Here is a 26,999-nt window from a genome sequence, read left to right as displayed (position 1 = left end):
ACTGTTTAGCCTCCATGTGTTTGTGTTTTTTACGGTTTGTTTCCCTGTAATTGATTTCTAATCTCATAGCATTGTGGTCAGAAAAGATGCTTGATATGATTTCAATTTTCTTAAATTTGCCGAGGCTTGATTTGTGACCCAAGATGTGATCTGTCCTGGAGAATGTTCCATGTGCACTTTAGAAGAAAGTGTTTTCTGCTGATTTGGATGGAATGTCCTATAAATATCAATTAAGCCTATCCGGTCTAATGTGTCATTTGAAGCTTGTGTTTCCTTATTAATTTTGTGTCTGGATGGTCTGTCCATTGGTGTAAGTGGGGTGTTAAAGTCCCCCACTATTATTGTGTTACTGTCGATTTCCCCTTTTATGGCTGTTAGCATTTGCCTTATGTATTGAGGTGCTCCTATGTTGGGTGCATAAATATTTATAATTGTTATATCTTCTTCTTGGATTGATCCCTTGATGATTATGTAGTGTCCTTCCTTATCTGTTGTAAGAGTCTTTATTTAAAGTCTATTTCATCTGATGAGTATTGCTACTCCAGCTTTCTTTTGATTTCCATTTGCATGGAATATCTTTTTCCACCCCCTCACTTTCAGTCTGTATGTGTCCCTAGGTCTGAAGTGGATCACTTGTAGACAGCATATATACAGGTCTTTTTTTTGTATCCATTTGGCTCGTCTGTGTCTTTTGGTTGGAGCATTTAATCCATTTACATTAATAATAATTAAGGTAATTATCGATATGTATGTTCCTATTACCATTTTCTTAATGGTTTTGAGGTTTTTTTTTGTAGGTCTTTTTCTTCTCTTGTGTTTCCCACCTAAAGAAGTTCCTTTAGCATTTGTTTTAAAGGTGGTTTGGTGGTGCTGAATTCTCTTAGCGTTTGCTTGTCTGTAAAGCTTTAGATTTCTCCATCAAATCTGAATGATATCCTTGCTGGGTAGAGTAAACTTGGTTGTAGGTTTTTCCCTTTCATCACTTTAAATATATCCTGCTGCTCTCTTCTGACCTGCTGAGTTTCTGCTGAAAAATCAGCTGATAACCTTATGGGGATTCCCTTGTATGTTATTTGTTGCTTTCCCTTGCTGCTTTTAATATTTTTTCTTTGAATTTAATTTTTGTTAGTTTGATTAATATGTGTCTTGCCATGTTTCTCCTTGGGTTTTTCCTGTATGGGACTTTCTGTGCTTCCTGGACTTGGGTGGCTATTTCCTTTCCCATGTTAGGGAAGTTTTCGACTATAATCTCTTCAAATATTTTCTCAGACCCTTTATCTTTCTCTTCTTCTTCTGGGACCCCTATAATTTGAATGTTGATGTGTTTAATGTTGTCCCAGAGGTCTCTGAGACTGTCCTCATTTCTTTTCATTCTTTTTTCTTTATTCTGCTTTTCAGCAGTTATTTCTACCATTCTATCTTCCAGTTCACTTATTTGTTCTTCTGCCTCAGTAATTCTGGTATTGAGTCCTTCTAGTGTATTTTTCATTTCAGTTATTGTGTTGTTCATCACTGTTTGTTTGTTCTTTAGTTCTTCTAGGTCCTTGTTAAACATATGGTATTTTCTCCATCCGTGCCTCCATTCTATTTCCGAGATCTTGGATCATCTTTACTATCATTTCTCTGAATCTTTTTCAGGTAGATTGCCTATTTCCTCTCCATTTATTTGGTCTTGTAGGTTTTTACCTTTCTCCTTCGTCTGTAACATATTTCTCTGTCATCTCTTTTTTGTTGATGGGTGGGGCTGTGTTCTTGTCTTGCTGGTTGTTTGGTCTGAGATATCCAGCCCTGGAGTTTGCAGGCAGTTGGGTGGAGCCACGTCTTGGTGCCAAGATGAGGACCTCTGGGAGAGCTCCCACCTATTAATATTCCCTGGGGCCTGAAGTACTCTGTTATTCCAGCAGCTTGGACTCAGCACTCCCACCACAGGGGCTCAGGCCCAACCCCTGGCCTGGGAACCAAGACCCCACAAGCCATGCAGCGGGGAGAAAAAAACCCCAAAAAACAACACAGACAACAACAAAAAAGAGCATAACAATAACAAAGCATAAAAAATAAAATAAAATTAGAAAAGTAAAATTGAAACAACAAAACACACAGCAAAAAAAAATTGGAAAAAAATTGGAAAAATATTAAAATAAATTAAAAAAATTCCCTGGTGCCTTTGCTATTAGTGTCCTTGCCGCCATGGTGAGCTACATCCAACCCCTGCCTCCCCAGGAGGGCCTCCAAGATCTCTAGGTAGGTCTCTGAACCTGCTGTGTCAGCACCACCTCTGCGCGTGTTCCTTTCAGCAGTGTATGCCCCTGAAGCTGACCTGGAGCGCATGTGCCTGCACAGGCTGGCTGGGCCGCTGGCTTCCATGGGTGTGTCTGCAGGCGCCGGCACAGCTGGAGGAGGCTTTGGAGGCGGGTGGTGCTCGGCTGGCCTGGACCCGCGTGGCCCATGGAGGCTATGCGGGGGTGGCAGTGCTCAGGTCCACTGGGACCCACATGGCCAGAGGAGGCCTTGGCAGGGGTGGGGCTCAGCCAGAGGAGGCTTTGGCGGGGGTGGGCAAAAATAATCTTTTGATGTTCCCTACTCCTGCCCTTTGTTGCAAAACTCCGATATATCCTAGCTCCCCCCTCACCTCCTCGGAGCAGTTCTATCATGGCTACTTGAGATGCTGCCTCCTGGGTTTAAAGTCCTAAAAATTCCCACTGAATTATTAGCACAAGTTCATGTGCCCGATGCACAGTGAAGCCAAACAAACTGAAACATCGGAGTTTGGAGCAGAGAAAGGTTCATTGCAGGGCCATGCAAGGAGACAGGTGTCTCATTCCCTAAAAAGCCCCAAGCTCCCGGAAGGGTTTTGGCAAAGCACTTTTAAAAGCAGGTGAGGGGGGCTTCCCTGGTGGCACAGTGGTTGAGATTCCGCCGGCCCATGCAGGAGACGCGAGTTCGTGCCCCAGTCCAGGAGGATCCCAAGTGCCATGGAGCGGCTGGCCCCGTGAGCCATGGCCGCTGAGCCTGCGCATCCAGAGTCTGTGCTCTGCAACAGGAGAGGCCACAGCGGTGAGAGGCCTGTGTACGCAAAAAAAAAAAAAAAAAAAAAAAAAAAAGCAGGTGAGGGGGGCTTCCCTGGTGGCTCAGTGGTTAAGAATCCGCCTGTCAATGCAGGGAACATGGGTTCGATCCCTGGTCTGGGAAGATCCCACATGCCGCGGAGCAACTAAGCCCGTGTGCTACAACTACCAAGCTTGCACTCTAGAGCCCAAGAGCCACAACTACTGAAGCCCGCGTGCCTAGAGCCTGTGCTCCACCACAAGAGAAGCCACCGCAATGAGAAGTCCGCGCACCGCAACAAAGAGTAGCCCCCTCTCGCCGCAACTAGAGAAAAGCCTGTGCGCAGCAACAAAGACCCAACGCAGCCAAAAAAAAAAAAAAAAGCCAGGTGAGGGAGGTGGGTCAAAGGGTAAGTGATCAGCTCATGCACAGTTCTCTGATTGGCTGATGGTGAGATAACAGGGTGGTGTCACAGGGGTTAACATTATCAGTCCTTAGGCTCCAGGAAGCCTGGGGCTATGTGCTCATGGTCGTCAAGTAGTTAACATCTTCCATTTGGTGGGGGGTTTTCACATCTGTAAAACAACTCAGGAAATGTGCATCAAAAACTGTTATCTAGCTACTTCTGAGAGGAGCTAAAGCAGAGGATATGGGGGAAGGCCTGTCCCAGGAAGGCCCCATAGGGTCCTGCTCTTTTACAGAATAAAAGATAACTCTCAACTTTTAGACTGTGAATAATTTTTTAGTCGACAGCGTGTTCTGGTTGAATTTCAGCCTCGCCACCACTAATCCAATTCATGGTCTGTAGACTCAAGAGCCAGCAGTGAGCTCCCTACAGGCTCTGCTGGTGAGAGATTTGATCCTAAACCATTCTCTCAGATATGGATGGGCTCTTGAAACATAGTCACATTTGTCTGCTGACTCCCAGCTGGCAGCACGTGAGGTTCCTCTGCAATGGTCCCAGCAAGCCTGCAGCTCCCAATCTTATGTAGTCTCTTTATCTCCAGCTTCAAGTTCAGCAGCTGGTGCTGTCCGATCTAATACGCACAACCTATATGTGATTATTTAAATTAAAATTGATTAAAGTTAAATAAAAATTTTAAATTGTTTCTTCATTCACACTAGCCACACTTCAAGTGCTAGTCACGAGTGGCTAATAGCTACCATATCGGATAAGCGATAAGCATGGAGGTAGAACTTTCCCATTGTCGCCAAAAGTTCAGTGGATCAGTGCTGGACTGTGAGATCTGTCTTCTGTAACTCTCAGGAACTGACCACTCCAGGGCACGCTCTTTTCTCTCTCCAATTGGCACTGTCACTACATCATCTCTCCCCGATACCTTTTCCGACATCATCCTACCCTTGCCGTTGCAGCACTGAGGCAGATGATATTATGGGTCAACTGAGAGAGAACTGACAAATGAGTCAATTCCCCTTCCTGAGTGTGATATTGTGAATTATAATAAGAAATATATATTTGGTCTTCGTTGACAGCACAGTTTCTAAAACGCTTGGAATTTCCTAAATGGATAGAGAATGGTGTCTTTTGTCATGTTAATGAGGTGACTTCTGGCATGCCCTCGGGTCACCTAAGGATGGAGCTGGTTGCCAGGGGAACCAACCCTTTGGTTGTAGGGTTGGAACATTCTTTCCCATCCCTTGACCTCCTGGGAGGGGAGAAGGGCTGTGAGGCAGGAGGTAGATGGGCCCCCCAAGGAAAGCAATTGGAGATTCATTCCCTATGGATGGATACTCCAAGAGAATGGCAGGACAATTGAGAGAGGAGGTTGGGCCCTGCCCAGATAAAAGATAAGAGACCACATATTTCTCATTCCCGAAAATCAAGGAGACCTCCCTGACTACACATGCACAGAAAGGCTCCCTGGAGGTCAAAAGGGGAGGGGGTGCCACCTCATAGTAGATGATGTCAACTACCCATAGTCCTTTTCAGTGGAATCCATCTTGGCTGAGAGATGCACGCACACACATAGGAGGATCCTGAGATATACCAAATACAGACTCTGAACCAGGCAAATCAAAATGATTGGCCAAAGGAAACCTGGAAGAAATGCCCCATATAAGTGATTTAAACTACCACAAGGGTGCGACTTTCTCTCTCTCTGAGTCCACCTGTGTGTCCATCCACGTAACTGTACTCTTTTTCCTCCTAATAATTACTTGTTTCACCACTTTCCATCTTTGTGGGAATTCTTTTCTGCAAAGCTGAAGGGCCAGGGCCTTGTCACTGACCACTGGTCAGTGGCTAGGATCTGGTGTTCAGACTGACGAGACCCGACCTCAATCTCTGGCCAGGAACTGAAACCCTGCTTCAAGTCGCTGCAGGGCGAGGCCACCCGAGATCAGCTGGAGGTTGAATTGATCACCAATTACATAGTCAATCATGCCTATGTAAGGAAGCCTCCATAAAAACCCCAAAATGAGAGGGTTTGGAGAGCTTCCAGGTTGGTGAACACCTGGAGGTGCTGGGAGAGTGATGCTCCTGGAAAGGACACAGAAGTTCTGCGTCCTTCCCACATACCTTGCCCCATGCATCTCTTCATCTGGCTGTTCATCTGTATCCTTTATCATATCCTTTAATAAAGTGGTAAACATAAGTATTTCCCTGAGTTCTGCATGTGGCTCTAGCAAATTAATCAACCCCAAGGAGGGGGTCATGGAAACCCATGATTTGTAGCCAAGTGGGATAGAAATTTTGAGTGACGTGGGGACCTACTACTTGTGATTGGCATCTGAATGGGAGGTTCATATGGGAGCAGTTTGCAAGACTGAGCCCTTAATCGTGGGATCTCACAGGCTCTATCTCCAGGTAGATAGCATCAGAATTGAGTTAAATTTTAAGCCACCCAGTTGTGTCCCAGAGAATTGTTTTGGTGTGGGGACCAGAAGGGTCAAAAGTGAAGTGTTCTGTGTGAGTGTGGTAGTGATGTGAGAGTAAAGGAGACACACAGGAAAGAAAGACACAGGAAGCAGAAAACAGGTTTTTCCTTTATATTGAGGATACCCTAAAACTTCATGAGCTAATTTCTGGGATCCCCCTCCAAGAGCTATCAGGAAGGGAACCAGATGAATACACTCACAAGGAATGAGGGGCGAGGACAGTCTGTCTCCCTTTACAATCATAATCTCCTCCGGTTTCCGTCCTCTTTGTAGAAATCTATTGGGAGGGTAGAGAGGTTCTTGGGCTAGTTTTGAAGTTGAGCATCTCTCAGTAAACACTGGAAGAAGGTGGCTGAAACTACAGTCCTCAGTACTCTGAATTTATAATACCAGCCGCTTATCTGCTTGCTCTAACTCTGTTCTCATCCTACTCTGCCCTCCTCTGTATAACCTGGAGCTGGAAGCCTGTAATCTACATTTCTTAGACTCCTTTTTCAGCTGGCTTCCCCTTAGGTTTTGCCAATCAGAGGAACTGGTGGGAGTTTGGAAGACAGAAGGGAGAAGCCTTTTTTTTCTTTCTCCAGCAGTTGTAAGAGCAGCAAAAACAATGAGTGGCTGCAGGCTCCTGGGTTCCTGCTCAAGCAGCACTCTTCCAGACATGGTAGGTGGCTGGCACTCCAGCAGCCTCAGCAGCCTGGTGCCCTTGAACTCTAAGTCTGGCAGTGTCAACAGCAGCAGCAAGTGACTTCAGCAGCAAGTGACTTCAGCAGCAAGTGAGCTCCTGGCTTCCTGCAGGGCAGTAGTGGTGGTGGTTCTAGTAGTGACAGCAGCAGGTGCACCAGCTGCCTTCGCAATGCAATGAACAGGGGCTCCGGAGAGCATCGTCTTCCTTTTTACCCCTCCAGCCCACTGGTGGTAATGGCGTCCCCTAATTAGACATCTCTGGGTAACCTCACTGTCTGTGTTTTGTTCCTAGAGCCCTTCTAACATTTTTGTGTCCAATCTCTTGTATTAAATACACTCTTGGAGGGCTTCCCTGGTGGTGCAGTGGTTGAGAGTCCGCCTGCCGATGCAGGGGACACGGGTTCGTGCCCCGGTCCGGGAAGATCCCACATGCCGCGGAGCGGCTGGGCCCGTGAGCCGTGGCCGCTGGGCCTGCGCGTCCGGAGCCTGTGCTCCGCAACGGGAGAGGCCACAACAGTGAGAGGCCCGCGTAACGCAAAAAAAATAAATAAATAAATAAAAAAATACACTCTTGGAAATACTAGAATCATTTTTGTTTTCCCTGGTACATGAAGGAAGCGATATGAGCCGTTTCCAGCTTCCTCCATTCTCTTTCCCTTTTCACTGGCTGGAGACCTTAGGAAATGGTAGAATCACAGTGTAGAAGGAGCCTCAGTCCCAAATTCCTATAAGGAGAGCCACTCGCCAACCTGACACTGACCCTAGACTGTACATAAACAAGAAAACATTTCTATTGCGTCTGAGTTATGGTATGGTTGGATCTATTTGTTACAGCAGCTTAGCCTCTGCCCCAACAAATACAGCACCTTAACTGTGGTTTATATATTTATGTGAACATAGTGCTTACTTGTGCCATGCACTCTGCTAAGCAATTTATCCTGCTTGAATGCCTCACATAACAAGTCTTTCTTCTTATTATGCCCAATCCACACGAGGAAAAAGAATTGCAGAGAAGTTAAGTAACTCGTCCGAGGGTTGCCTAACTTGAAAGTCAATGCACTTGAAAGTCTATATATAGAGAGCTACTTAGTATACATATATATGTGTGTGTATCCATATCTATATCATCTATTTATTTCCCCCGTTAGGTTTGTTCTCTTCTTGCCTCCACTTTCTACCCTCTCTTTGCTGCCCCGAGAGACTGACTTGTGAACTTGCATCAACTGGGCTACTTTGTCCTCTGGCTTCTTGTTGTGTTTGGCCAATGGAAGACATGAGTATGAGAATGGCACATGGGAATAGAAGGGGTCAGTGTATTTATTCCACCCACTCTCAGTCTCTCTGTACCAGGCCAGGTGTTGGCAGTGACTCTGTTCCTTTACCAAAGGCCACGGATCCCACTGGAAGACTCTCCTAAAGTAACAGCTCTGTTCCCTTTCTCGCCACGTGAGGCCTAGAAATAGTCATGACTCTCCACTGGCGCTAGCCCCAGGGTGCTTGACAATACCTTGCTGATTTCTCAACCCTGCCCATATCTGTGTCAATAGTTCCCCCATTGACCTGTCTTAGTTATCTCTTTGAGTACCATCTGTTTCCTGTCAGTACTCTGATAGTATAACTTGTACGTGTTTTTATAATTTAGGAACTTCTGTTGTCCTTGGTAGGAACACCCTCCTTCCCTACTCTGGATACACATCCTTCGGGAAGAGTTGACCTTACCTCCCAGTTCTAGGGGTAGACAAGTGACTCAGCCCTAGCCAATGAAAGCACTGCATCCCCCTGTTTTCAGCAATTGATTCTGAACTTAGCCTGTCCCAAATCAGGCCAATGAGAACCAGCCCAGGATGTTGACTAGATGCCCTGGGGAAGAGAAACTCTCTTCTTTTCTGTGGGACTCCACCTGAAAGGATGTTGGCTAGAGATGACAGCAGATATCTTGCCTTTATATGGAACCCAAGAACAAAACTGACATTGACACAAGTGAGTAAAGCCAAGCCCTAGAAAGAGGTCAGATATTAATCACATTGTTTAAGCCCCTGAATCAAGCCACCCCTGAAGTCCAATCTACTCCTGGGGTTTTCCCTTACTGGAGCCACTACATCCTTTTTTTGCTTAGCCCATTGTGGGCTGGATTTTCTGTCACTTGCAACCCAGAGTCATCACCGATAGAGAAATATGACAAACTCATATGAACTTTCTGCAAGCAAACAGAAGTCACCTCTAGATAGCTTAAGTTTAAAAAAAAAGAAAGAAAATAAATTTGGGGGGAGGGATGTGAAATGGCTCACAGAGACAAAGGAAAAGCAGAAGTAGGTCTTGGAAGAGATGTGTACCAAAGTGATCCCTGGGGATTCAGATAGCAGGAATGAACGTATGGTGTCATCAGGGCAGTGCTCTGGAATAAACCAGAGCTAATTATCTACCACCTTTGAGTCACCTTACTCAAGATTCAGGTTAGCTTGGGAGAGGGAGAGAGACACTATTTAGCCTTACCTGAGTCTCACGCCCAACACTTGCCCATGGGAAGGCAGGACACCGGATTGATAGTCCCACCAAGACTGTATACAATGGGGGCTAATTCCCCAAAGCAAAATCGGTTCTAAGTGCTTTGCATATATGAACTCATTTTAATTCTTAGAGTAGCACTTTGAAATAGGTACTCTTACTACTATCCCTATTTTACAGATGAGGAAATTGAGACATAGAGAGATAAAGTAAACTGCCGGTGGTCATACAGCTGGAAAGTGATAGAGCTGGGATGCAAACCCAGGCAGCCTGGCCCCAGGGTCTATACATTGAACCCACTACACTATAGGGCTTCTCCAGCAGAAAGTGAGTGAGGGCAGGGCCAGCCAAAACACAAGGTCCCCTGCAGGTAATGTTCAAGGGAGAGAGTATGGGGAACTTCCACTCTCTCTATTATTTTTTTAGCCACTATGCATTAACAGGAAAAAAAAAAAGATTTCTATTTTGGAAATTAAAAAAAAAAAAATCCTGCTTAGCCAATAGAGAAAGGGAGAGAGCCCAAAGCTGGTGATCTTACTCTCTCCCAGCCGCTAAGAAGACTAGGAAATATCTAGAACCAAGGTGAATTCCAGCTATCACCAGGCTGTACTTGCCAAGGCTGAGGAAACCCAGGGAGCCAGGAAGGCATTATCCATCATAAAGGCACAGTTTGGGACCAACAACGGGAGGAATGCTAGCATTTTTGTGAAGTAAATTGAAGGGGCCACAGCCTGCAAACTTCTGCCCTCACTGAAACCCTGATGGGCTCAGTGTCATCTGTGCCTCCTTTCTGAGGTCTCCCACACAGACACACTGTTCCTTCTTCCTTGCATTCTGCCCCACCCTCCTTATTCTGCAGAGCCCACTCCCTCAACATACGTAGTAGGTATCGCCAAGCCTGAGAAAAGAGAGGCCACAACAAAGTTTCAGAACTTAAACCTCATTCCTCTGGCTCAGCCTTTAGCCGCAGAACAGTGGAAACAACAATTCTTGTTCTGGACACTCTCCTTTCCCAGGAACACAGGACAGTTAGTGGTTAAGACTGTGTGCTCTGGAGTCAGACCTAGGTTGGAATCCCAGTTCTGTCACTAGTGGGCTGTGTTACAATGGGCAAGTTGTCTAACATCTCTGAGCTGCCATCCACTGTCATGAAATAAAGTAATGATACCAGCACTGAAATTCAGTCCCTACATAATGGTACAGCTGGTTGTTAAAACATCAAAATATCTGCAAATTGATTGGTAAATAGCCATAGCCTTGGGTCCCTACGTCCCTAGCTTCTCTCCTGCCTGCTCCTCTTGATCCAGTAACTAAAGTGTTCACTCTTGGCAGAACAGAGTCCTTGATCTAGCACTAAGGCCAGCATCTGTTCTGATTGGTAACGCCTGTGCCTCAACAGAAATGACCCCTGGCAGAGGTCATTTCTGGGATGATGCAGATAAAGGACTGGGCAGAGGTGTTGCGGGAAGGGGGACCCCTTCCCAGGCCCGAGAGTGGGCTCTTGTCTCACACTCGGAAATGAACTGTCTGAGGAGACACACGTGCTGACACAGCAAGAGACTTTATTGGGAAGGGGCACCCGGGCGGAGAGCAGGAGGGTAAGGGAACCCAGGAGGACTGCTCTGCCACGTGGCTCACAGTCTCAGGTTTTAGGGTGATGGGATTAGTTTCCAGGTTGTCTCTGGCCAATCATTCTTACTCAGGGTCCTTTCTGGTGGCGCGTACAACCGCTCAGCCAAGATGGATTCCAGCGAGAAGGGGTCTGGGAGGTTGGTAGGACATGTGGACTGGCCTCTCCTCTCTCCTTTTAACCTTTCCCATATTCTTCCGGTTGGTGGTGGCTAATTAGTTCCATGTTCCTTACCAGGATCTCCTGTCGTAAAATAAGTCATGCAAATTGTTACTGTCTTTGCCTGGCCAGGGCAGGCAGTTTCAGTCAGTGTTTCCCCTAACAAGAGTGTCTGGTACATAGCGAAGCAACTCAGTCAATGTCAGTTGCTCTTGCTTTAAACATCGAACCTAAAGGGCAGAGGCAGGATCAAGATCAAGATCAGGGTCTCAAGTATTATAAGCTGGTGAAGATGGGTTATGACTGGCAGTTCAGGAACAGTCACAGGGCGGGGGATGAATCAAGGGCAAAGCCGTGTGGGTGGTCCTGCCTGAATTAAAGAGCCAGAGCAGGACCAAAATATCCTGCTAGGCTTTGTCTTTTTAATGCCTTGGGGGATCAGAAAAGAATATTCCAATCCAAGGCCCCTCCCGTTGAGGACTTGAATGATCTTAAAGAGAGGCGGTATTGTGTACTGGCAACAAGTCTGGGCTCTGGAGCCAGACTGCTTGGGTTCAAATCCAAGCTCTGCAGCTTTACTAGCTATGTGAACTTGGGCTAGTCACTTAACTGTTCTGTGCCTCAATGTCCTCATCTGTTAAATGGGAGTGATAAAAGTACCTGCCTCAAAGAGTTCTTATGAGAAATAAATTAGGCAATACATATACAGTGTTAGAAGAGCATTTGGCACAAAGTAAGCTATCTGTATGTTACCTATTGTTAAGAAGCTCACAGGTGTAGTGGAGCAGTCAGATTCATGCCCACGTAATTCTGTCCAGGGTGACAAACAATCTTTCTTCACCCTCCTAGTTGAAACTTCCCCTGCTCTCCTGGGCCTCCTGTACCAGCTCCCACATTTTACAGACTGGGAGGCACAGAGAGAGAAGGGTCTTGCCCATGGTCACATGTGGGGTCACTGGCAAAGATGGGATTTTATTTTAGAGTTCCAGAGACCAGTTCCAGCATCTCATGCTGCCTCTCCCCACCTCCTCACGCCTTAGATTATGGTATCTGTGAACAGGGATGAGCTTTTGCCTGTCTCTGGGGCCCCAGGGCCAGGTGCTCAGAAGGTGACAGAGTCAGGACTTTCAAACACCTGTCTCTTGTAAATCACCAAACAAAGGGGCCAGGGACGTGCCTGCTAATTGGTGCCCCAGGTATGCTCTCATCCTGCTAGGACCCCAGAGAGAAGACATAGCCTGAAGCTGGGAGGATGGACAGCAAAACAGTTTTCACGGGGAACGGGACGATTTCTAAAGAAAAAGAGAGAACTCCAGTGGCTCCTCCCCAGCGAGCCTGGCCCTGAAGTTTCTGGGATCAGCCAGAGAAACCTAGCCTCCCCTCTTGGCAAGCTGGTCCGCATCCCCTATTGCGCAGCCCACCTCAACACTCACTCAATCGGCAGAAGCCCCACCTCCACCCCCCCCCCCAAGCTCTTCAACATCCGGGCTCAGATTCAACCAATCCCCAGATGCCCCGCCCTACTTTTGTCAGATGGCTAGAAGTGCCTCCCCCGCACGTGGCCCAACCCGAGGCTATCTGCTCCCCTTTCGCCCCCAGTTTGGAGTAAAACGATTCCTTCTCATTGCCTTGGGTCAGGAGCTCTCAGCTGCCACTGCAGCTGGGGCTGCCGGGCCCGGCTTTGGGGAGACCCCCAAGTGCGGGGAGGCGGTGTTCCCAGGGCCCTGAAACCTTGAAACCTTCCAGACCCACTCAGTGTAAACCGCCTCTGGCTTGTGTCAACATCAGAGGCCGGAGACTGGCGGCTGGGGACAGGCTTCGTCTACGGGACGGGAAGACGGGAGGGTGGGGAATGGAGGGGTTCATGAGGTAGGCAGATCCTTCCGGGGGAGATTCCGGGAGGCCTCTGGGACTCCGTGAGAAATAAGGAAGGGACGGATCGGAATTAGAGGCTGTGAGGGGCCCACGGCTAGCATGGGGCTAGGTAGAGGCTGGGTACTTTGCCATCCTCGCCCACCCGCCATGGCTTGAGGGGAGTGGATGTGTTGGGGGAGGGGATGATGCGAAGGCGTGGGCTGCTGACTACCTCATCTCTTCCCTCCCCAACTCAGCTCCTCGTTGCCCTCCTCCGATTTTGGGTGGGATATGGGGTGGGGGGGGGACACATCTTGTGACTCATCCACTTTTCCATCCCCACCCCCGCTGGGGCCCAAGAAGGAAAGGCTTAGAGACTCAGCTTTGGCTCTAAGTTTCCATAGCAACCATGCGGTTGTTTTTGCGAATCCAATTCAATTGTGGACACTTTTAACCTCAGACGATGGCTCGGGGTCTGAGCCTCAGGACGGGGTACAGATGGGGGTACAGCTCTCTGCTCTTTCCTCGCTACTCTGGGACGCTCAGGGCGGGCGGGCGGAGCGCTCTCCTGCAGCCGGGCCTCACTGGGCACCAGGTCCCCACCTGAAACCCCGCCTGCCACTCCGCCTCAGCCGACCCAATCAACGCCCAATCTGCCCGGGATGAGGCGGGGCTTATGCAAATCGTGTCGCCTCTGAGAGACACATAGTGATACAAGAGCTGGGAGGCGACTCGGGCGCGGACCTTGGGGAACCTGGCCGTCGGCCCGCGAGCCAGTCTCAGTCTCCGCGGCCCGCCGAGGCTCAGAGTCATCCAGCGACCCGGCGAACGGCCTCAGGTAACGTGGGCAGGGCCGGGTGGAGGCCCTTGTCCCTTCCCCCTCCACTCTTCATTCCCATTCCCTCGTCTCCTGCCCCCTCTGATTCATCTCCCTGACCCCTGGTTCCAGCATAGGCGGCAGCATGTGGAGGGCTCGCCCCTGGCCAGGGGACCCCCCCACTCCAGTCCACGCCCCACAAGTCCCAGGGAAGGAGGCAGAGTTGCCTCCTTACCCCCCGAGCAACCACAGCTCTGGCCCCCAATACACAGTCACACGCACACATACACGGGTGTGGTGTTGCCGGTGCTAGAGAGGAACCCATCACCCTCCCTCCTTTGCAGGTGGGTAGTCCGCTCAGCCCCATGGCAACCTCCCACCTCCACAGATAGCCCCTACCCACACCCTACCCGGCCCCACCGGCAGCTCACTGCACTTCACATCGTAATGTCCCTGCCCCAAAAGACAGCCTCCACCTCCAAAGAGAGCCCACTCCCACTTCACACTGTCCCCTCAGACTGTCCCCACCTCCACCCCTCAAGGTGACAGAGCTCACAGCATACCTGGGGGTGGGAAGAGGCTCACCACCCGGTTCTCCTCCTTGTGACCCTCTCTCAACAGGCCCCCCTGCCCATGGTCTCAGTGCAAGGCAGAGGCCCCATGTTTGGCCTCTTTCACCTGGCTTCAAGATAAATCAGGGACACCATTCCCCAGCAGACCATCCATACCTGTCAGTCACCACTGCCAAGGTCCCAACCTCCTCCGTTCCCCTGACTTCTCACGGCCAAAGCACCAAGTTTTCTCATTCCACCTCTCAAATATCTTTCTAATTCGTACCCTCTCTGGCCTTCTTGCTCCCAGCCACTCCCTCTCTCCTATCTTCCTGGGTCTCATCCGTGTGGACTGTATTGCTCCTTCCCTAAGGCAGCCTGAACCTGGAGGGCAGAAGAGCTGGGTTCAAATCTTGCCTTTGCCTCAGTTGCTGTTTGACTTTGGCCAAGTCACTTCCCTCTCTGATCCTTCGTGAGATGGGGAACAGGGGCAGGGTGGGCAGGACAGAGAGTGGACTTGATGAGATGATATTGGACAGCCTTCCAACACTGACGCACTCTGGTTCTGTGGTTGATTATGAGAGAACAGGACCCTTTCTCTCTTACCCTGAACCATTAGGACATTTCAGAGAGGAGGCTTTAGTCGTCACCAAAAGGACATTGCTTCTTACCCAGGCCTGGGTACAGGCCAACCCCTTCCCACATACTCGCCAGGCCCAGGCTCCTCCTCAGCAGTTCGGAGTCCCTCCTAGACCATCAGCCCGCATGGCATGGGCAGCTCCAAGGTGGAGGTGCTCAACAGGGCCCACCTTTTGTTTATCATTCCCTGTGTCTCACTAATAAGGAGAGGGAGAAGACCTGGCTTTTGCTGCCATGGCCACTGCTTGGAGAAGAGCAAAGGGAGGAGAGGAAAGAGAAAAATCTCCTGACCAGGGAGCTGTTGTCACCATGGCAACAGTCTCAGCACCAGCTCCTCTGAAGCTGGGTGAGGGTGTGGGATTATTGCCTCCCTCAGCCCCTCCCACCCTCCCTGCCATCTCCGCATTTGGAGCCCACAACCCTGGGTCCTGCGCTCTGAAACAAGCCTCTGAGCCCAGAAGGGCAGCGGCTTTGTGTATGGGGCAGTGCCAGCTCCTTCACAGCTGGAGGGCAGCTCTCAAGAGGAGCCCGCCCACATGCAGCCAGGCCACAGCTCCAACAGAACATGCCCCCAGTGGGTTCTGGCCTTCGCCTTTCTGCTGATGGGTTCTACTTGACTTTGGGTGAACTCTTCCTTTCCTAGGGTCTGGGTTCCATTGTCTCTAAGTGGGAGCAATGGCAGGAGAACACAGATAAACAAAACAGCCTGACGCCATTCCAAGGAGAAAGAAGGGGGTTCTGCCCTTTGATATAATCCACAAAGGGACATTCACCGAACATCTCAGTGTTCCAGATGTGGCCTTTAGGTCTCTGCAGAGCAGTTCTGTGTTGCCACAGAGGGCAGAGTGGCAACCTGTGTGGGGCAGCTACAAGAGGGCAAGTAGGAACAAGGGGAGAAGTACTTTCCTCACTGTCCAAGCTGCTCCCAAACAGACTGGGTTATATCGGGAGGGAATAAGCTCTTTGCCATGGAGCAAAAGTCCTGGAGAACTTTTTCTGGCTCAGACAAGAGTGTAACGCAAAAATCTCTCCCAAGTCAGGCTCCATTGTGGAATTCTAGAGCAGCAGGTGAGGGTCAGAGAGCTCTGAAGTCTACGCACCTGTGGGGCTCAACTCCATGGGCTCACAGGTTCTCCTCATGCCCAGAATGCCAAGTTCACGCTGCTGACTGTCAACTCTCCAGGCTGGGAGAGGCTGATCATAAGGAAGTGGGCTTCAGTCAGGCCTGAAGGCTGATTATAGCTGCATCCACCCCGAAGAGAAGAGAGGATATTAAGGAAGATGGAAACAGCTAAGCAATAGTTGAAGTGGGTTCTGGCTGTGAGAAGACTAACTTGAAAGTATGCCATTGTGAGGGGAGCAGTGGGAGGTGAGGCAAGACAGGTGGACACACCTTGACACCAGATTCTAGCGGATTCTGGAGTTTCAGGAGCCCCTGGGCATGGCCACCCCTAGTCTATATTGTACTTCTGGGCAAAACTAGAAAAGACATTCTCGTGGAACAGAGGAATGAGAAGGAAACGCACCCCCTCCGAGGCAGTTGAGCCCACAGGATGGCTTGGCAAGCAGTGCCCCAGCTGGGTTTCAGCCCCCTTGGCTGTGCCCCTGGCCCTGACTATGTGGGGAGAGAGGACATGGTGAAGGTTCCAGGAACATTTCAAAAGAAGTAACAATAGGACTTGGTAGCAAGTTGAACCTAGGGAAAAGGGAGAGGGGAAACTAAGGGTAACTATGATCACATTTCCCCACTGGGATGAGGGAGGGAAGGAAGGAAGGGCAATGGAGAGAGAAGGACCATCACGGGTTGAGGGTGAGTCTGGTTGTAGACGTGCTGAGTCAGAGGCGCTGGTGCGCCACCCCAAAGGGTCGGTATTTCTTGGGTATCAGATACTGTGGCCTGGAGCCACCAAGATGGTCCCACTGAGGCCAAGGGGGAGATCAGAGCTATGGTTTTCCTGGAAGGCAGGTAGGAGTCTGTACTAAACAAGAGTAGCCATGATCTGGAGAGGGTGGTCCAGGCAGGTGGCATGGATTCAGCCTGGGTGTAACTCAGCCAGTTTTCTCCTCTCTCTGGGTTCCAGTTTTCACTAAAATGAGGGGATGATCTTAAAGGGCATCACCAGCTTTGGCCTGCTGACCTAAGAGCACTAGAAGGAATGAAGAGAGATGAAGGAGGAGTCATAGTCCTTGGTGGGCCTGGGATCAAATGGGCACTGAGAACAGGTATGGCCCCAGGAGACAGAAAATGGTAGGAAGGCAGCGCAGGGAAGGCGGAGAAAAGGGGCAGGAAGTGAGAGTCACACAGATGCCATCTCACACACACACACGCGCACACACACACACACACGTGTGCACTCTGGCAGATTTGCAGTCTCATACGCTGATGTGCTCCCACCCACTCCCAGCCCTTTACGCAGACACTCAGGCACATCCCACAGGAGCAGAGGGAGAGGCTCTGCCTTCCCCGTCAGGTGCTTCCACCCCTGGGTTCTTGAGCTTTCTTGACTATACCCCGAGCCCTCAGTGTGCTTTGGGCTGGAGGAGGGGGCAGCTGAGGATGGAGCCTGCCTCCTCCTGCCCATGCGTGTTCCACATGTACCCTTGACTCTGGCCCCAGGGCAGCCGTTTTGGACCCCACAGTTCTAGGTTCCTGAAGATGTCACACCTCCACCTCCCCGCCTTCTTCTGGGAGCATATAGGAGTCCTCATTCTCTGGGGTTGGTAAGTGGGAGAGGATGTTGCTACCCCTACTGCTCCTTGATCTGCCTCATGGCCCAGTAGAGGAATCTGAGGCCCAGAGCTATCCTGTAACTCACTGAGGTCACATAGCAAGGGAAGGGGCATGGACATGACCCATCTCAGATCTAGTTACCTAGGGCACTCCCAGCAGTAAGGATTAGAAGCCACACTGGCAGGCACTGGGCTGTGGAAGTAGAATTCCTTCTGCCAGCCTGAGGGCTTCCTTTTCCGGAGTGTCTTCATGACAAGCTACCCTGCAGTTGGAGTCTGGCACCCCTCCAAAGAGACCCCAGGCAGGTCAAATTCACCTCCCAGGCCATGTCCTGGGAAACTGGGGCTCTAGTGGGACATTCCTGAATGTCCACTCAGCCTTCCGGGTCTGGTGGGGGCCTCACTCTAGCCAGGCTTCATGGGAGGGCCTGTACCTCCCTCTGCAAAAAATGCCTTGGGCACAGGCTACTTGAGGGGCTCATGTTCGCACTGGGGACTGACTCTTCATTCTCCCCAAACCTGTTTCTCAGCAACACCACCTCTATCTATTCAGCCCCAGATTTGAGCATTGGCCGCAATTCCTCTGTCCCTCTCACCCCCGCATCCAGTCAGTCCCCAAGTCCTGCTAAGGCCCCCTCCTAACATCTCTCAGTCCATCCACATCCCTCCACCACCCCTACCCTAGTGTCATTGTCTCTCACCTGAACTCTGCAGCAGGACCTCTCTGCTCTCCCTCCTTCCCGCACCCAGGTCATCTTGCACACTGTAGCCAAAGGAAAAATCCTAAAACACATTCCTTCTCTCTGGGTCCCCAGCACCATGTCGTAAGCAATCTATAAGTGTTTGTGGAACGAATGTGGTCCTCTTAACACTTGCTTTAAAACCCCAGGAGCTTCTGTCCCCCACGGGTAAAGGCCAAACTCCTTGGCATGGATTGAAGGCCCTTTACAGTCAGCTGTCTACCTCTTTGACCCAATTATGAGTTAGTGAAGGTTGGCTCATGTCGACTTTATCCCCATCACTGGCACAGGGCCTAGCACACAGTCAACCTCAATAAATGCTCAGGGAATTGGGCTTCCCTGATGGCGCAGTGGTTGAGAGTCTGCCTGCCAAGGCAGGGGACACGGATTCGTGCCCCGGTCCGGGAAGATCCCACATGCCGCCGAGCGGCTAGGCCCGTGAGCCATGGCCGCTGAGCTTGCGCGTCTGGAGCCTGTGCTCCGCAACGGGAGAGGCCACAACAGTGAGAGGTCCGCGTACCGCAAAAAAAAAATGCTCAGGGAATGAATGAACGAATGAAAAGGAGAAGGCAATCAGCGTCATCAGTGCTACCAGCTAGGACTTCTATTTGTACAGAGGAAGGAGGGAGAGAAGTTTCTTGCTGGAGTGGCCTGGAAGGCCTTGAGGAAGAACTTGGGAGACATGCAGGGGGAGCATGTGAGGAACCTGCCTGGCAGGAGAGGAGCCTGCAGAGGTGGGTAGGGGCTGAGTGCGGAAAGCTCTGAATAGCAAGGGGAGGATTAAGACTCTCTTCTACGGGTGTAGGGAGCTATGGAAGGTGTAAAGAGGAGAGGAGAGGATGAAGATTGTAGCATGCAGACTGGTCAGTGAGAAGGAAGAGTGCTGAGACCTGGAAGGCTAGAGATCCTGGTTTCCAGGGGAGGAACCCTGCTGTGAGGAGAGGGGCGGGGCCTTCTGTAGACAGAGGAGGCCCTGTAATGAGGGGAAGCCCCCAGCCCAGTTGTGTGTAGGGGAAGGGGTGGGGGGGGGAGGTAGGAGCTCCTATGGGAAGAGGTGTGGTGAAAGGACACAGCCCAGCTGTAGGAGTTGGGGGTTGTCCAGGGTGGTGGTGAGAGGAGGGGGACCCACCCTGCTATGGAAGGAGGGGTCCTGACTGTGGGGATGGGGAGTTTATTATGGGAGGGCGCTGTGGTGGAGAAAGGGAGCCTTGTCCTACAGAGACCTGGGGGAAGGCTGCTGAGGTGAGGGCCTTGCCCTGGGCCAAACTGAGGGAGCTCCCTGTCCCCTCAGGCCCTGCCATGGGGAAGACCAACAGCAAGCTGGCCCCAGAGGTGCTGGACGACCTGGTTCAAAACACCGAGTTCAGTGAGCAGGAGCTGAAGCAGTGGTACAAGGGCTTCCTGAGGGACTGCCCCAGCGGCATCCTCAACCTGGAGGAGTTCCAGCAGCTCTACATCAAGGTAGGCGGAGCCAGGCACCCCGGGGGGCGGGCCGGCGGGCGGGGGCGGGGCCAGGCACTCTGCGAGGCTGTTGCAGTGCCGCAACTCCAGTGTCCCCGTCTCAGTTCTTCCCCTACGGCGACGCCTCCAAGTTTGCGCAGCACGCTTTCCGCACCTTCGACAAGAACGGCGACGGCACCATCGACTTCCGGGAGTTCATCTGCGCCCTTTCGGTCACCTCCCGCGGCACCTTCGAGCAGAAACTCAACTGGGCCTTTGAGATGTACGACCTGGACGGTGACGGGCGCATCACGCGCCTCGAGATGCTGGAGATCATCGAGGTGCGCTGGGGCGGATCCCAGAGACCGGGGTGTGCTGGGGTGACGCGCTACCTGTCTTCGCTGAGGGGGCCCTTCTCTGGCACCGCCCTCTCCAGCCACCCTCCACTCAGGCCTCGGGAGCCACCTCGGGACACCCCACCACTCCCCTCCTCCCTCCTCCCAGGATCCAGTGGGTAGCATTGGTTGGGCGCTCAGTGTGGGACAGGTCTTGTGCTATAGTGCTTTACCCAACAACTCCAGGGGGTAGGTACTGTTAGAAATCCCATTTTACAGATGAGGAGATGAATCAAATGGCGGTTCATGATTCCAGTCTAAGGAGTCTGACTCCAGAGTCTAAGTTCTTAACTCATTATTATTTCAACAAATGTATACTCAGTGCCTGCCACGTGCCAGGCACTGTTCAAAGTTCTTGGTTTCATGGGACATTCCTTCTAGTGAGAAAATTTAACGACAACAAAACTTGTGCTGTGTCAGGCAGTAAGTGTTATGAAGAAGGTAAGTAAAGCAAAGTGAGGGGAGAGAGCGATGGAGGAAAAGCAATTTTGTGTAAGGTGAAAGGTGAGCAGCGACCTGGATAAGGTGAGGGAGCTAACCATGTAGGTGTCTGGGGGAAGAGTGACCTGTGCATGGGGGAAGAGTGAACAATAAATGCAAAGACCCTGAGGTTAGACTGTGTTTTCAGTGTTCAAGGAGTGGCCAGGAGGCCAGGGTGGTGGGAGAGAAGTCAGCAAGGGGAGAGTGGTAGGAAGGGGGTCAGATAGGTAGCCAGGAGTCCATCTCTTAGCATCATAGTCTGGGGTAGAGACTTGACTTTCTTCTGAGTGAGATGGGAGGCCCTTAAGGGCTCTCTCCATTCTCTGTGTGGACTAGGGGATGGGAGGGCAGCAGAAGTAGGGAGACCAGTTTGGAGACTTCCACTGTAGGCCGGTCAGGAGGGGATGGAGGCAACAACCATGGAGCAATGGAGGTAGCAGGCAGTGGCTGGTTATTGGACCTATTACGAAATTAAGGCTGACAAGATTTGCTGAGACATTGGATATGGGTGTGAGAAAAGGAGAGTCGAGAATGGCATCAAGGTTTTTGGTCTGAACATCTAGAAGAATGAATTTGCTGTTCACTGAGACAGGGCATGCTGGGGCCCGAGCAGGTTGGAGGTGAAGAGTTGGGTAGTAGACATGTTTGGTGTGAGATGCTCATTAAACCTCCAGTCTCAATGACCATTTGTCACCTTCCAGTATCCTCACATCTCCCAGTGTTCTCCACGCCCACCCCCAGGCCCTTTCGTTCACCCCCAACCCTCCCTTCCCATTGTGAGTGTTCACACCTCCCTCCTTGCCCCACCAGGCTATCTACAAGATGGTGGGCACCGTGATCATGATGCGCATGAACCAGGATGGGCTCACGCCCCAGCAGCGTGTGGACAAGATCTTCAAGAAGATGGACCAGGATAAGGACGACCAGATTACACTGGAGGAGTTCAAGGAGGCGGCCAAGAGTGACCCGTCTATTGTGCTGCTGCTGCAGTGTGACATGCAGAAGTAGAGGCTGGTGAGGGGCAGGGCCCCTGGCCAGGAGGGGCGTGGCCACCTCCCAACCCAGTGACCTCTGGTTGGCCCCTCCCCAGGGGGAGGGGGACTCCAGCCTCACTCTCTGGCCTACCCACCCCTCTGCCCAAGTCCTTGCTCCCCTCAATCAAGATCCTTGAGGGACCACCTAACTCTGGAATAGAGACAGATCCTCAGGTATCCTGTGGTCTAGCCCCAGCCCCAGTCTTGGCCCAGAATCAACATCCACTGGGCATAGGGGAGTTGGTTTTTGCATCAAGGTGCAGGGTGAAGGAGGGGGGCTGGGTTCTGCTTTGAAATTCTGTTCTTCCTGGGATTGTGCTTTATAGGATGTGGTCCCACAGACCCCGGTTAAAGGGCCAAATTGGGTCTGTCCTTTGCTGAGGACCCAGATCCCTTAAAGGTGGTCTGTGTCCTGCCCCCACGACTCTACCTGGCCCCTCTGGCCCCAGCCTTTGGAGTGTTCATTCAGTCCTTTCTTCAGCTAACATTTATTGAGCACCTGTTCAGCGCCAGGCACCTCTAGGTGCTAAGGCTATGGCAGTTTACAAGACTCATTCTGTGCCCTCCGGCAGCTCGTAGGGTAGTTAGTGGTCAGGGTCTCAGACAGGGATGTTGAGCACAGGTGAGCAGAGGGTGCGGTGAGGCTGGTTAGTTTGAGAGGAACTATTAAATCTTTCTGCTCAGCTCCACACAGAGCTGCAGAAGGATGAAATGAAAAGTGTTTGGAAGTCTAGGAACCATGTCAGGGGGAATTTTAAGAAAAATTGAAATTTATGTAATACTTATATTTTTAGGACCCTTTAAAAGAGCTAAAATCACTTTATTAGTTGAGGATATTAAAACATACTTTATATTACTTGGTTTCTTGTAAAATGATTAAATGAATACAGAAAATGCTAATTTTCAGGGGGAAAAAAGAACTGAGAAAAAAGAGAGACAATATCACCCAACTTACCAGATGACACTTTTTCTTATCAGGCTAAGTCCTGAGCTGTCACAGTCAACAGTTTCTGCTGCTTCCTTTTTAATGATCTTTTTCAATTCAGTGAGCACGTCTCTGTTGTGCACTTATTCTGGTTAGGTGCTGACTTCAGAAACAGAGAACACAAGGTTTGCCAAGAGTGAGACAAGTGTAGTTCCCACATCTGGATTTGGTCTAGTTTAAGAACGGGCTTATTCTTTCACCGCTACAGAAGCAGACGGAGCTAGAAGACGAGGACCAGCCGGCCGCTGTTTTGGCTGCCAGGCTGCATGTATGGACCAAATGCCTAAAAATGTGCTGGGCATGCTCCATTGAAAGGCTTTTTCTAACCCCAAATCCTAAGTCCACCAGGTAGTTCATCATCTTCCAAGTGCACTGGCTTTGCTTTCCAATGTCTGCTTTCCAATTTTGGATCCATGAGCTATACAGCTGCATGCTTTGAATGCCAGAAAATTAATCTTGCTTCTTCATCAAGTCTTTCACTTTACTTTCTCCTGTGCTTGTAATCAGAAATTAACTTCAATGTGCAGTGACAGTGGATTTTCTCTTGAACTGCTGGTGAAAATAGTCTAGTACACAGGTGCTGTCAGCCCAGGGTGGGAGCTGGGAATGATTGCTGGGTTGGGGGGCGTGGGGTTGTATCTTCAGGAAAGAGATGCAGCATACCTCTTACTTTTGAGTGCTCACCTGTCCTCCCTCTCTGCAGGTGGAAACTCTTGGGGATGCTGACCTGTGGTCTCAAATTCTATTAGACTTTCCTTCTTGCTGCCCTTAGGGGTGGCAAGTCTGCTGGGTTGCCACCCTCTTTTTATCCTGCCAATGACCAGCCACATGGTAAGACTGGGGAATTCACATCCTTGGGCAGTAAGCAGCAAGTTTTTATCCAGTAATGTCTCAAGGGATGTTTCATTGCTCTCAGGAGCTGGCCATTAAGTGTGTCTTGTGCAGTCAGTCAACACCAGAGGTACATAGGGACTCAACAGCCCAGCTCAGCTGAGACTTCCAATAGAAGGCTTTTACAAAGTGGGGTTCCTGTCCCCCCAACGTTGACTCTAACCTAACTCACAATCACACAGAACTTCATGGCTTTCGAAGGCTTGCATGGACCCCTCTCATTCTATCCTCACAGCCTAGGGAAATAGGAATTTTCATTCCATTTCTCCAGATGTGGAAACTGAGGCACAGAGTAGAGTTCCCTGTGCAAGATCACAGTCAGGAGGTGGCACAGTGCCGAGACTCGAACCCAGGGCTCTACAAGGGTTTCTTCCCTTCAGAGTGTCTTCCCTGCTCATTCCTCTGACTCTGAGTTGCACAGAGATTGACTGTAGGACAAGCTAAGTTGGTTTTGGTCTTTTACAAGCTTCCTGCTAAGAAGTTTCTGAGGCTGTGGTCTTCCATAAAGAAATAGGAGCTTGATTGAAGTCCCCACATTTTCAAGGGTCTTATTTTCTGTTTCTGGGCAGCTCTGCTAACAGGTCAGTGCTGTCCTAGGAGACCTCTGACTCAACCCAGAAAGCATCTTTCACTGTCTTTATTATCCTCTTCCCTGAGAGAACTGTTTTGTTTTTTCCTAGATGGTGGGCAAGTCCTACCCATGACGGCATGTTTGATCACTCCAAGCTTCTGGACATATACCCATGGGTGATATTTGATGGTCAGGCCAAAGATTCTCAGACATCTCAGCAGTGTGAACACATAATGCCAGGCTGGGAGCTGGGACCACCATCTTGCTGATGGGAAGGGCCACAGGCGGGCCAGACCTTGCTCCCACTTGCTCCTGGATGTCCCCAGGGACTGTGTGCTTAGGAATTCCTGTGGTAGAGCACCGGCCCTGCCTTGAGAAGAGAGGCAGGCCTCCGATCCCTGCCCCAGCTAAGAGGGACTTGCCACAGAGCACCGGGTTAGCAGAGACTGAAATATGACTCGCCTAGACACAAAACTATACAGACAGTTAAAATGCTGAAATATCCAAACTTTCTTTTGAAGTTCTGTCTCTTCTTGCAGCAACTCTGTGAATTACAAGGTCCCCAAATCTGCCTTCTAACTGTATTCTGTCTTTATTCATCCTTTTGGGCTAATTGAAGGGGGACCCTTATTTCTTATCTCTAAAAGTCACCACCAAGGGCAACTTCAGATGGCCACTCTAGTCTTCTGAGCTGTACTCAAGATTATATGACTTACGTTTAAATCAAAAGTTAAGGAACAGGAAGCCCATAAGCAAAGGCATTGAATCTTTTCCTGATAATGGCAGAGTCCCTAGAGGTAGAAATTCATCCTGCTGCAAAGAGAGAGAAGGAGGAGAGGGGAGAGAAGGGAAAGAGAGAGAAGAAGAGAAGAAGCTGGGCAGGGTAGAAAGCTGACACTAAATATTTTTACACAAAAATTTACTAAAGCAACAAATATTTCCTGAAGATCCACCCTGGTGAGGCTTTGTGCTGACTTTAGAGATCACTGTGGGGGCATGAATACATTTCTTACATATTTTATTCATCCGTTTTGAAAAAAAAATAATTCAAATATGCAATTGAAAAGTCTCAGAAAAATATGGAATTTTTTTCCTGAACTTTTCAGCGTTTTCTTTTACCTTTGCCAGAGTGTTGGGGGCAGGACTGGACCTCCAGGGTGTATGGCCCTTCCTGCTTTGGTGGAGGCTGCAGGAGGGTGGAGGCCTGGAGAAGCAACGGGGGCTGGGTGGCAGAAGGGGGGCCTCCCAACTCCTTCTCCAGCGTGGCCCCCTGTCCCCTTCAGATGTGCTGCTCCAGGCTGTGCCTGCAGTGAATGTCCTCAGTGTTCAACCCTGTGCTGTGTGGTGTATTTTTTTTTTTTTTTCACTGACAGTGAATAAAAGGTGTGACCGTACCGAGAGCTCCTTCTCTTCCCTAAGCTGAGATAGGGCTGGGGTGAGAGGAAACGGGGAGAAGAGGCCTGAGGGAGCTCACACAGTGGGGGAACCTCAGCATCCTCCTTGGGGCTGAGGTCCTTGTTCTAGGTTACGTGGAACAGAGACCCACACGAGCTAGTTCAAAGAAAGGGGTGAGCATATTACAAGGGACCCTAGAGATGGAAATTCAAGAATGTCTGGGCCTCAGGAGAACTGGGACTGTCAATGGGGCCTCTGTCCTCTCACCTCTGGGCCTGCGGGTTCTCATCCCTTTGGCAGCATTCACATCTGTGCTCTCTTCTTTAATTTCTCTTCAGACATCCATGGTTTCCCAGCACAAAGTGGCTACATCTCCAACTCTGTATCCAGACTCACCAGCAACTGACAATTCCCTTCTGTGTCTCTTAATCCAGTTCTCAAGAGAAAGAATCTGATTAGCTTTTGGTAGGAGCCCGTGGTCCATTCATCGATGGCCAGACCAGAACTGATTTGCGGGGTCTGTGGGCAGAGCAGTTCCCCCATAAGGGAGCTAGTGGCAGGAGACCTTGGACTCAGTTTCTCCTTGTGTCCAGTGGAAGGCATGGTGAGAGCCCAAATGAGTAGATAGTGGGCAGCGGGGAGAGAGGCTGAGAGCCAGGATTACCAGTAGTCCATCTGGGGCTCTTTGCACGAATTAGGAAAAGGTGCCCCTTTGAGTGCCCCTCTTTCCTGAGAAAGAGGAATCTTTGGCACAGATCATCTTTTCAACCCAGGCTACTACCCAGGTCAAAGGTCACTGGACAGCATGGGGATGGTTCACCTTTGGGTCAGGTGCTCACTGCCATCCAAATAACTCTATACATTCTCCCTGGTGACCTCCTCCTCCTCCTCCTCCTCCATGAGGCATCTGAGAATAATTGACCCCTTCCTAGAGTTTCATTATTTACAGCTGTGTAACAAGCCACCCCAAAATGTAAGTCCCATGAGCATTCAGCTCGGCCAGTGGATGACACCTTTGGGCTAATGAGAAAAATATACCCCTTTTCTTAACAAATACAGCCTTGTCATGCCACGATGCACAGCTTGGCAAGTGGCAGCCAGCCTGGATCTCAGCCTCTATCTGCCCTGGTCAAGGGTATTGTGTGCTGCAGACACTGTTCCACCATCCACAAGAGCCCAGAGCCCTGAGACACCCTACACTGACCCAAATGTGGTGGGGTGAGGATGGGAATTAGTGGTGAAGTGTTTTTCTTAGAGCGCCCCCCTGAAGCCAGAGAAGAGCTGTTCTCTGCAGGGAGTCTGGGGCGGGGCAGGGCGCGAGACGGGGTGGGGGTGGGGGGCAGGTGCAGTGGCAGCTGGAGGTGCCTGCTTCCTCCTGAAACGCTCAATTACTTTTGCAAGGGTTTTCTCAAGGACGCTTGGAGGGGGCCAGCTCCCTTGACAGGAAGCAATTAGGACAGAGGAATAAGGCTGACCTGGCCTCAGGGCAACCATGAACCTAAGGAGGTGACTCAGAAGCCTGAGAACTGGTGCGGCTGGGGGTGGGGGGCTGGGGG

At 50.4% G+C, this 26,999-nt stretch overlaps 1 protein-coding gene across 1 annotated transcript; it reads left to right on the top strand.

Moving 5' to 3' along the window:
* The first annotated feature begins 13,297 nt into the window (after window positions 1-13,297).
* On the top strand, window positions 13,298-25,467 carry HPCAL4 (hippocalcin like 4). Its single transcript, XM_060019960.1, has 4 exons — window positions 13,298-13,613; window positions 19,544-19,713; window positions 19,818-20,033; window positions 21,378-25,467. Exons 2-4 carry the CDS (start codon window positions 19,552-19,554, stop codon window positions 21,573-21,575), a joined length of 576 nt encoding a protein of 191 aa, XP_059875943.1. The 5' UTR covers window positions 13,298-13,613; window positions 19,544-19,551; the 3' UTR covers window positions 21,576-25,467.
* The last annotated feature ends 1,532 nt before the right edge of the window (window positions 25,468-26,999 follow it).

The sequence above is a fragment of the Delphinus delphis genome, chromosome 1 (assembly GCF_949987515.2).
Source record: "Delphinus delphis chromosome 1, mDelDel1.2, whole genome shotgun sequence".
Lineage (NCBI taxonomy): Eukaryota > Metazoa > Chordata > Mammalia > Artiodactyla > Delphinidae > Delphinus > Delphinus delphis.
Note: the sequence above shows the minus strand (reverse complement) of the source record. Positions and strands in the feature narration are given on the sequence as shown.

What these genes read in the sequence shown, in the direction of transcription:
- HPCAL4 (XM_060019960.1), top strand. Translation starts at nt 19,552, where the DNA reads ATGGGGAAGACCAACAGCAAGCTGGCCCCAGAGGTGCTGGACGACCTG. An exon ending in TCCAGCAGCTCTACATCAAG is followed by an intron (nt 19,714 to 19,817) that starts GTAGGCGGAGCC and finishes TCCCCGTCTCAG; the next exon opens with TTCTTCCCCTACGGCGACGC. An exon ending in AGATGCTGGAGATCATCGAG is followed by an intron (nt 20,034 to 21,377) that starts GTGCGCTGGGGC and finishes TTGCCCCACCAG; the next exon opens with GCTATCTACAAGATGGTGGG.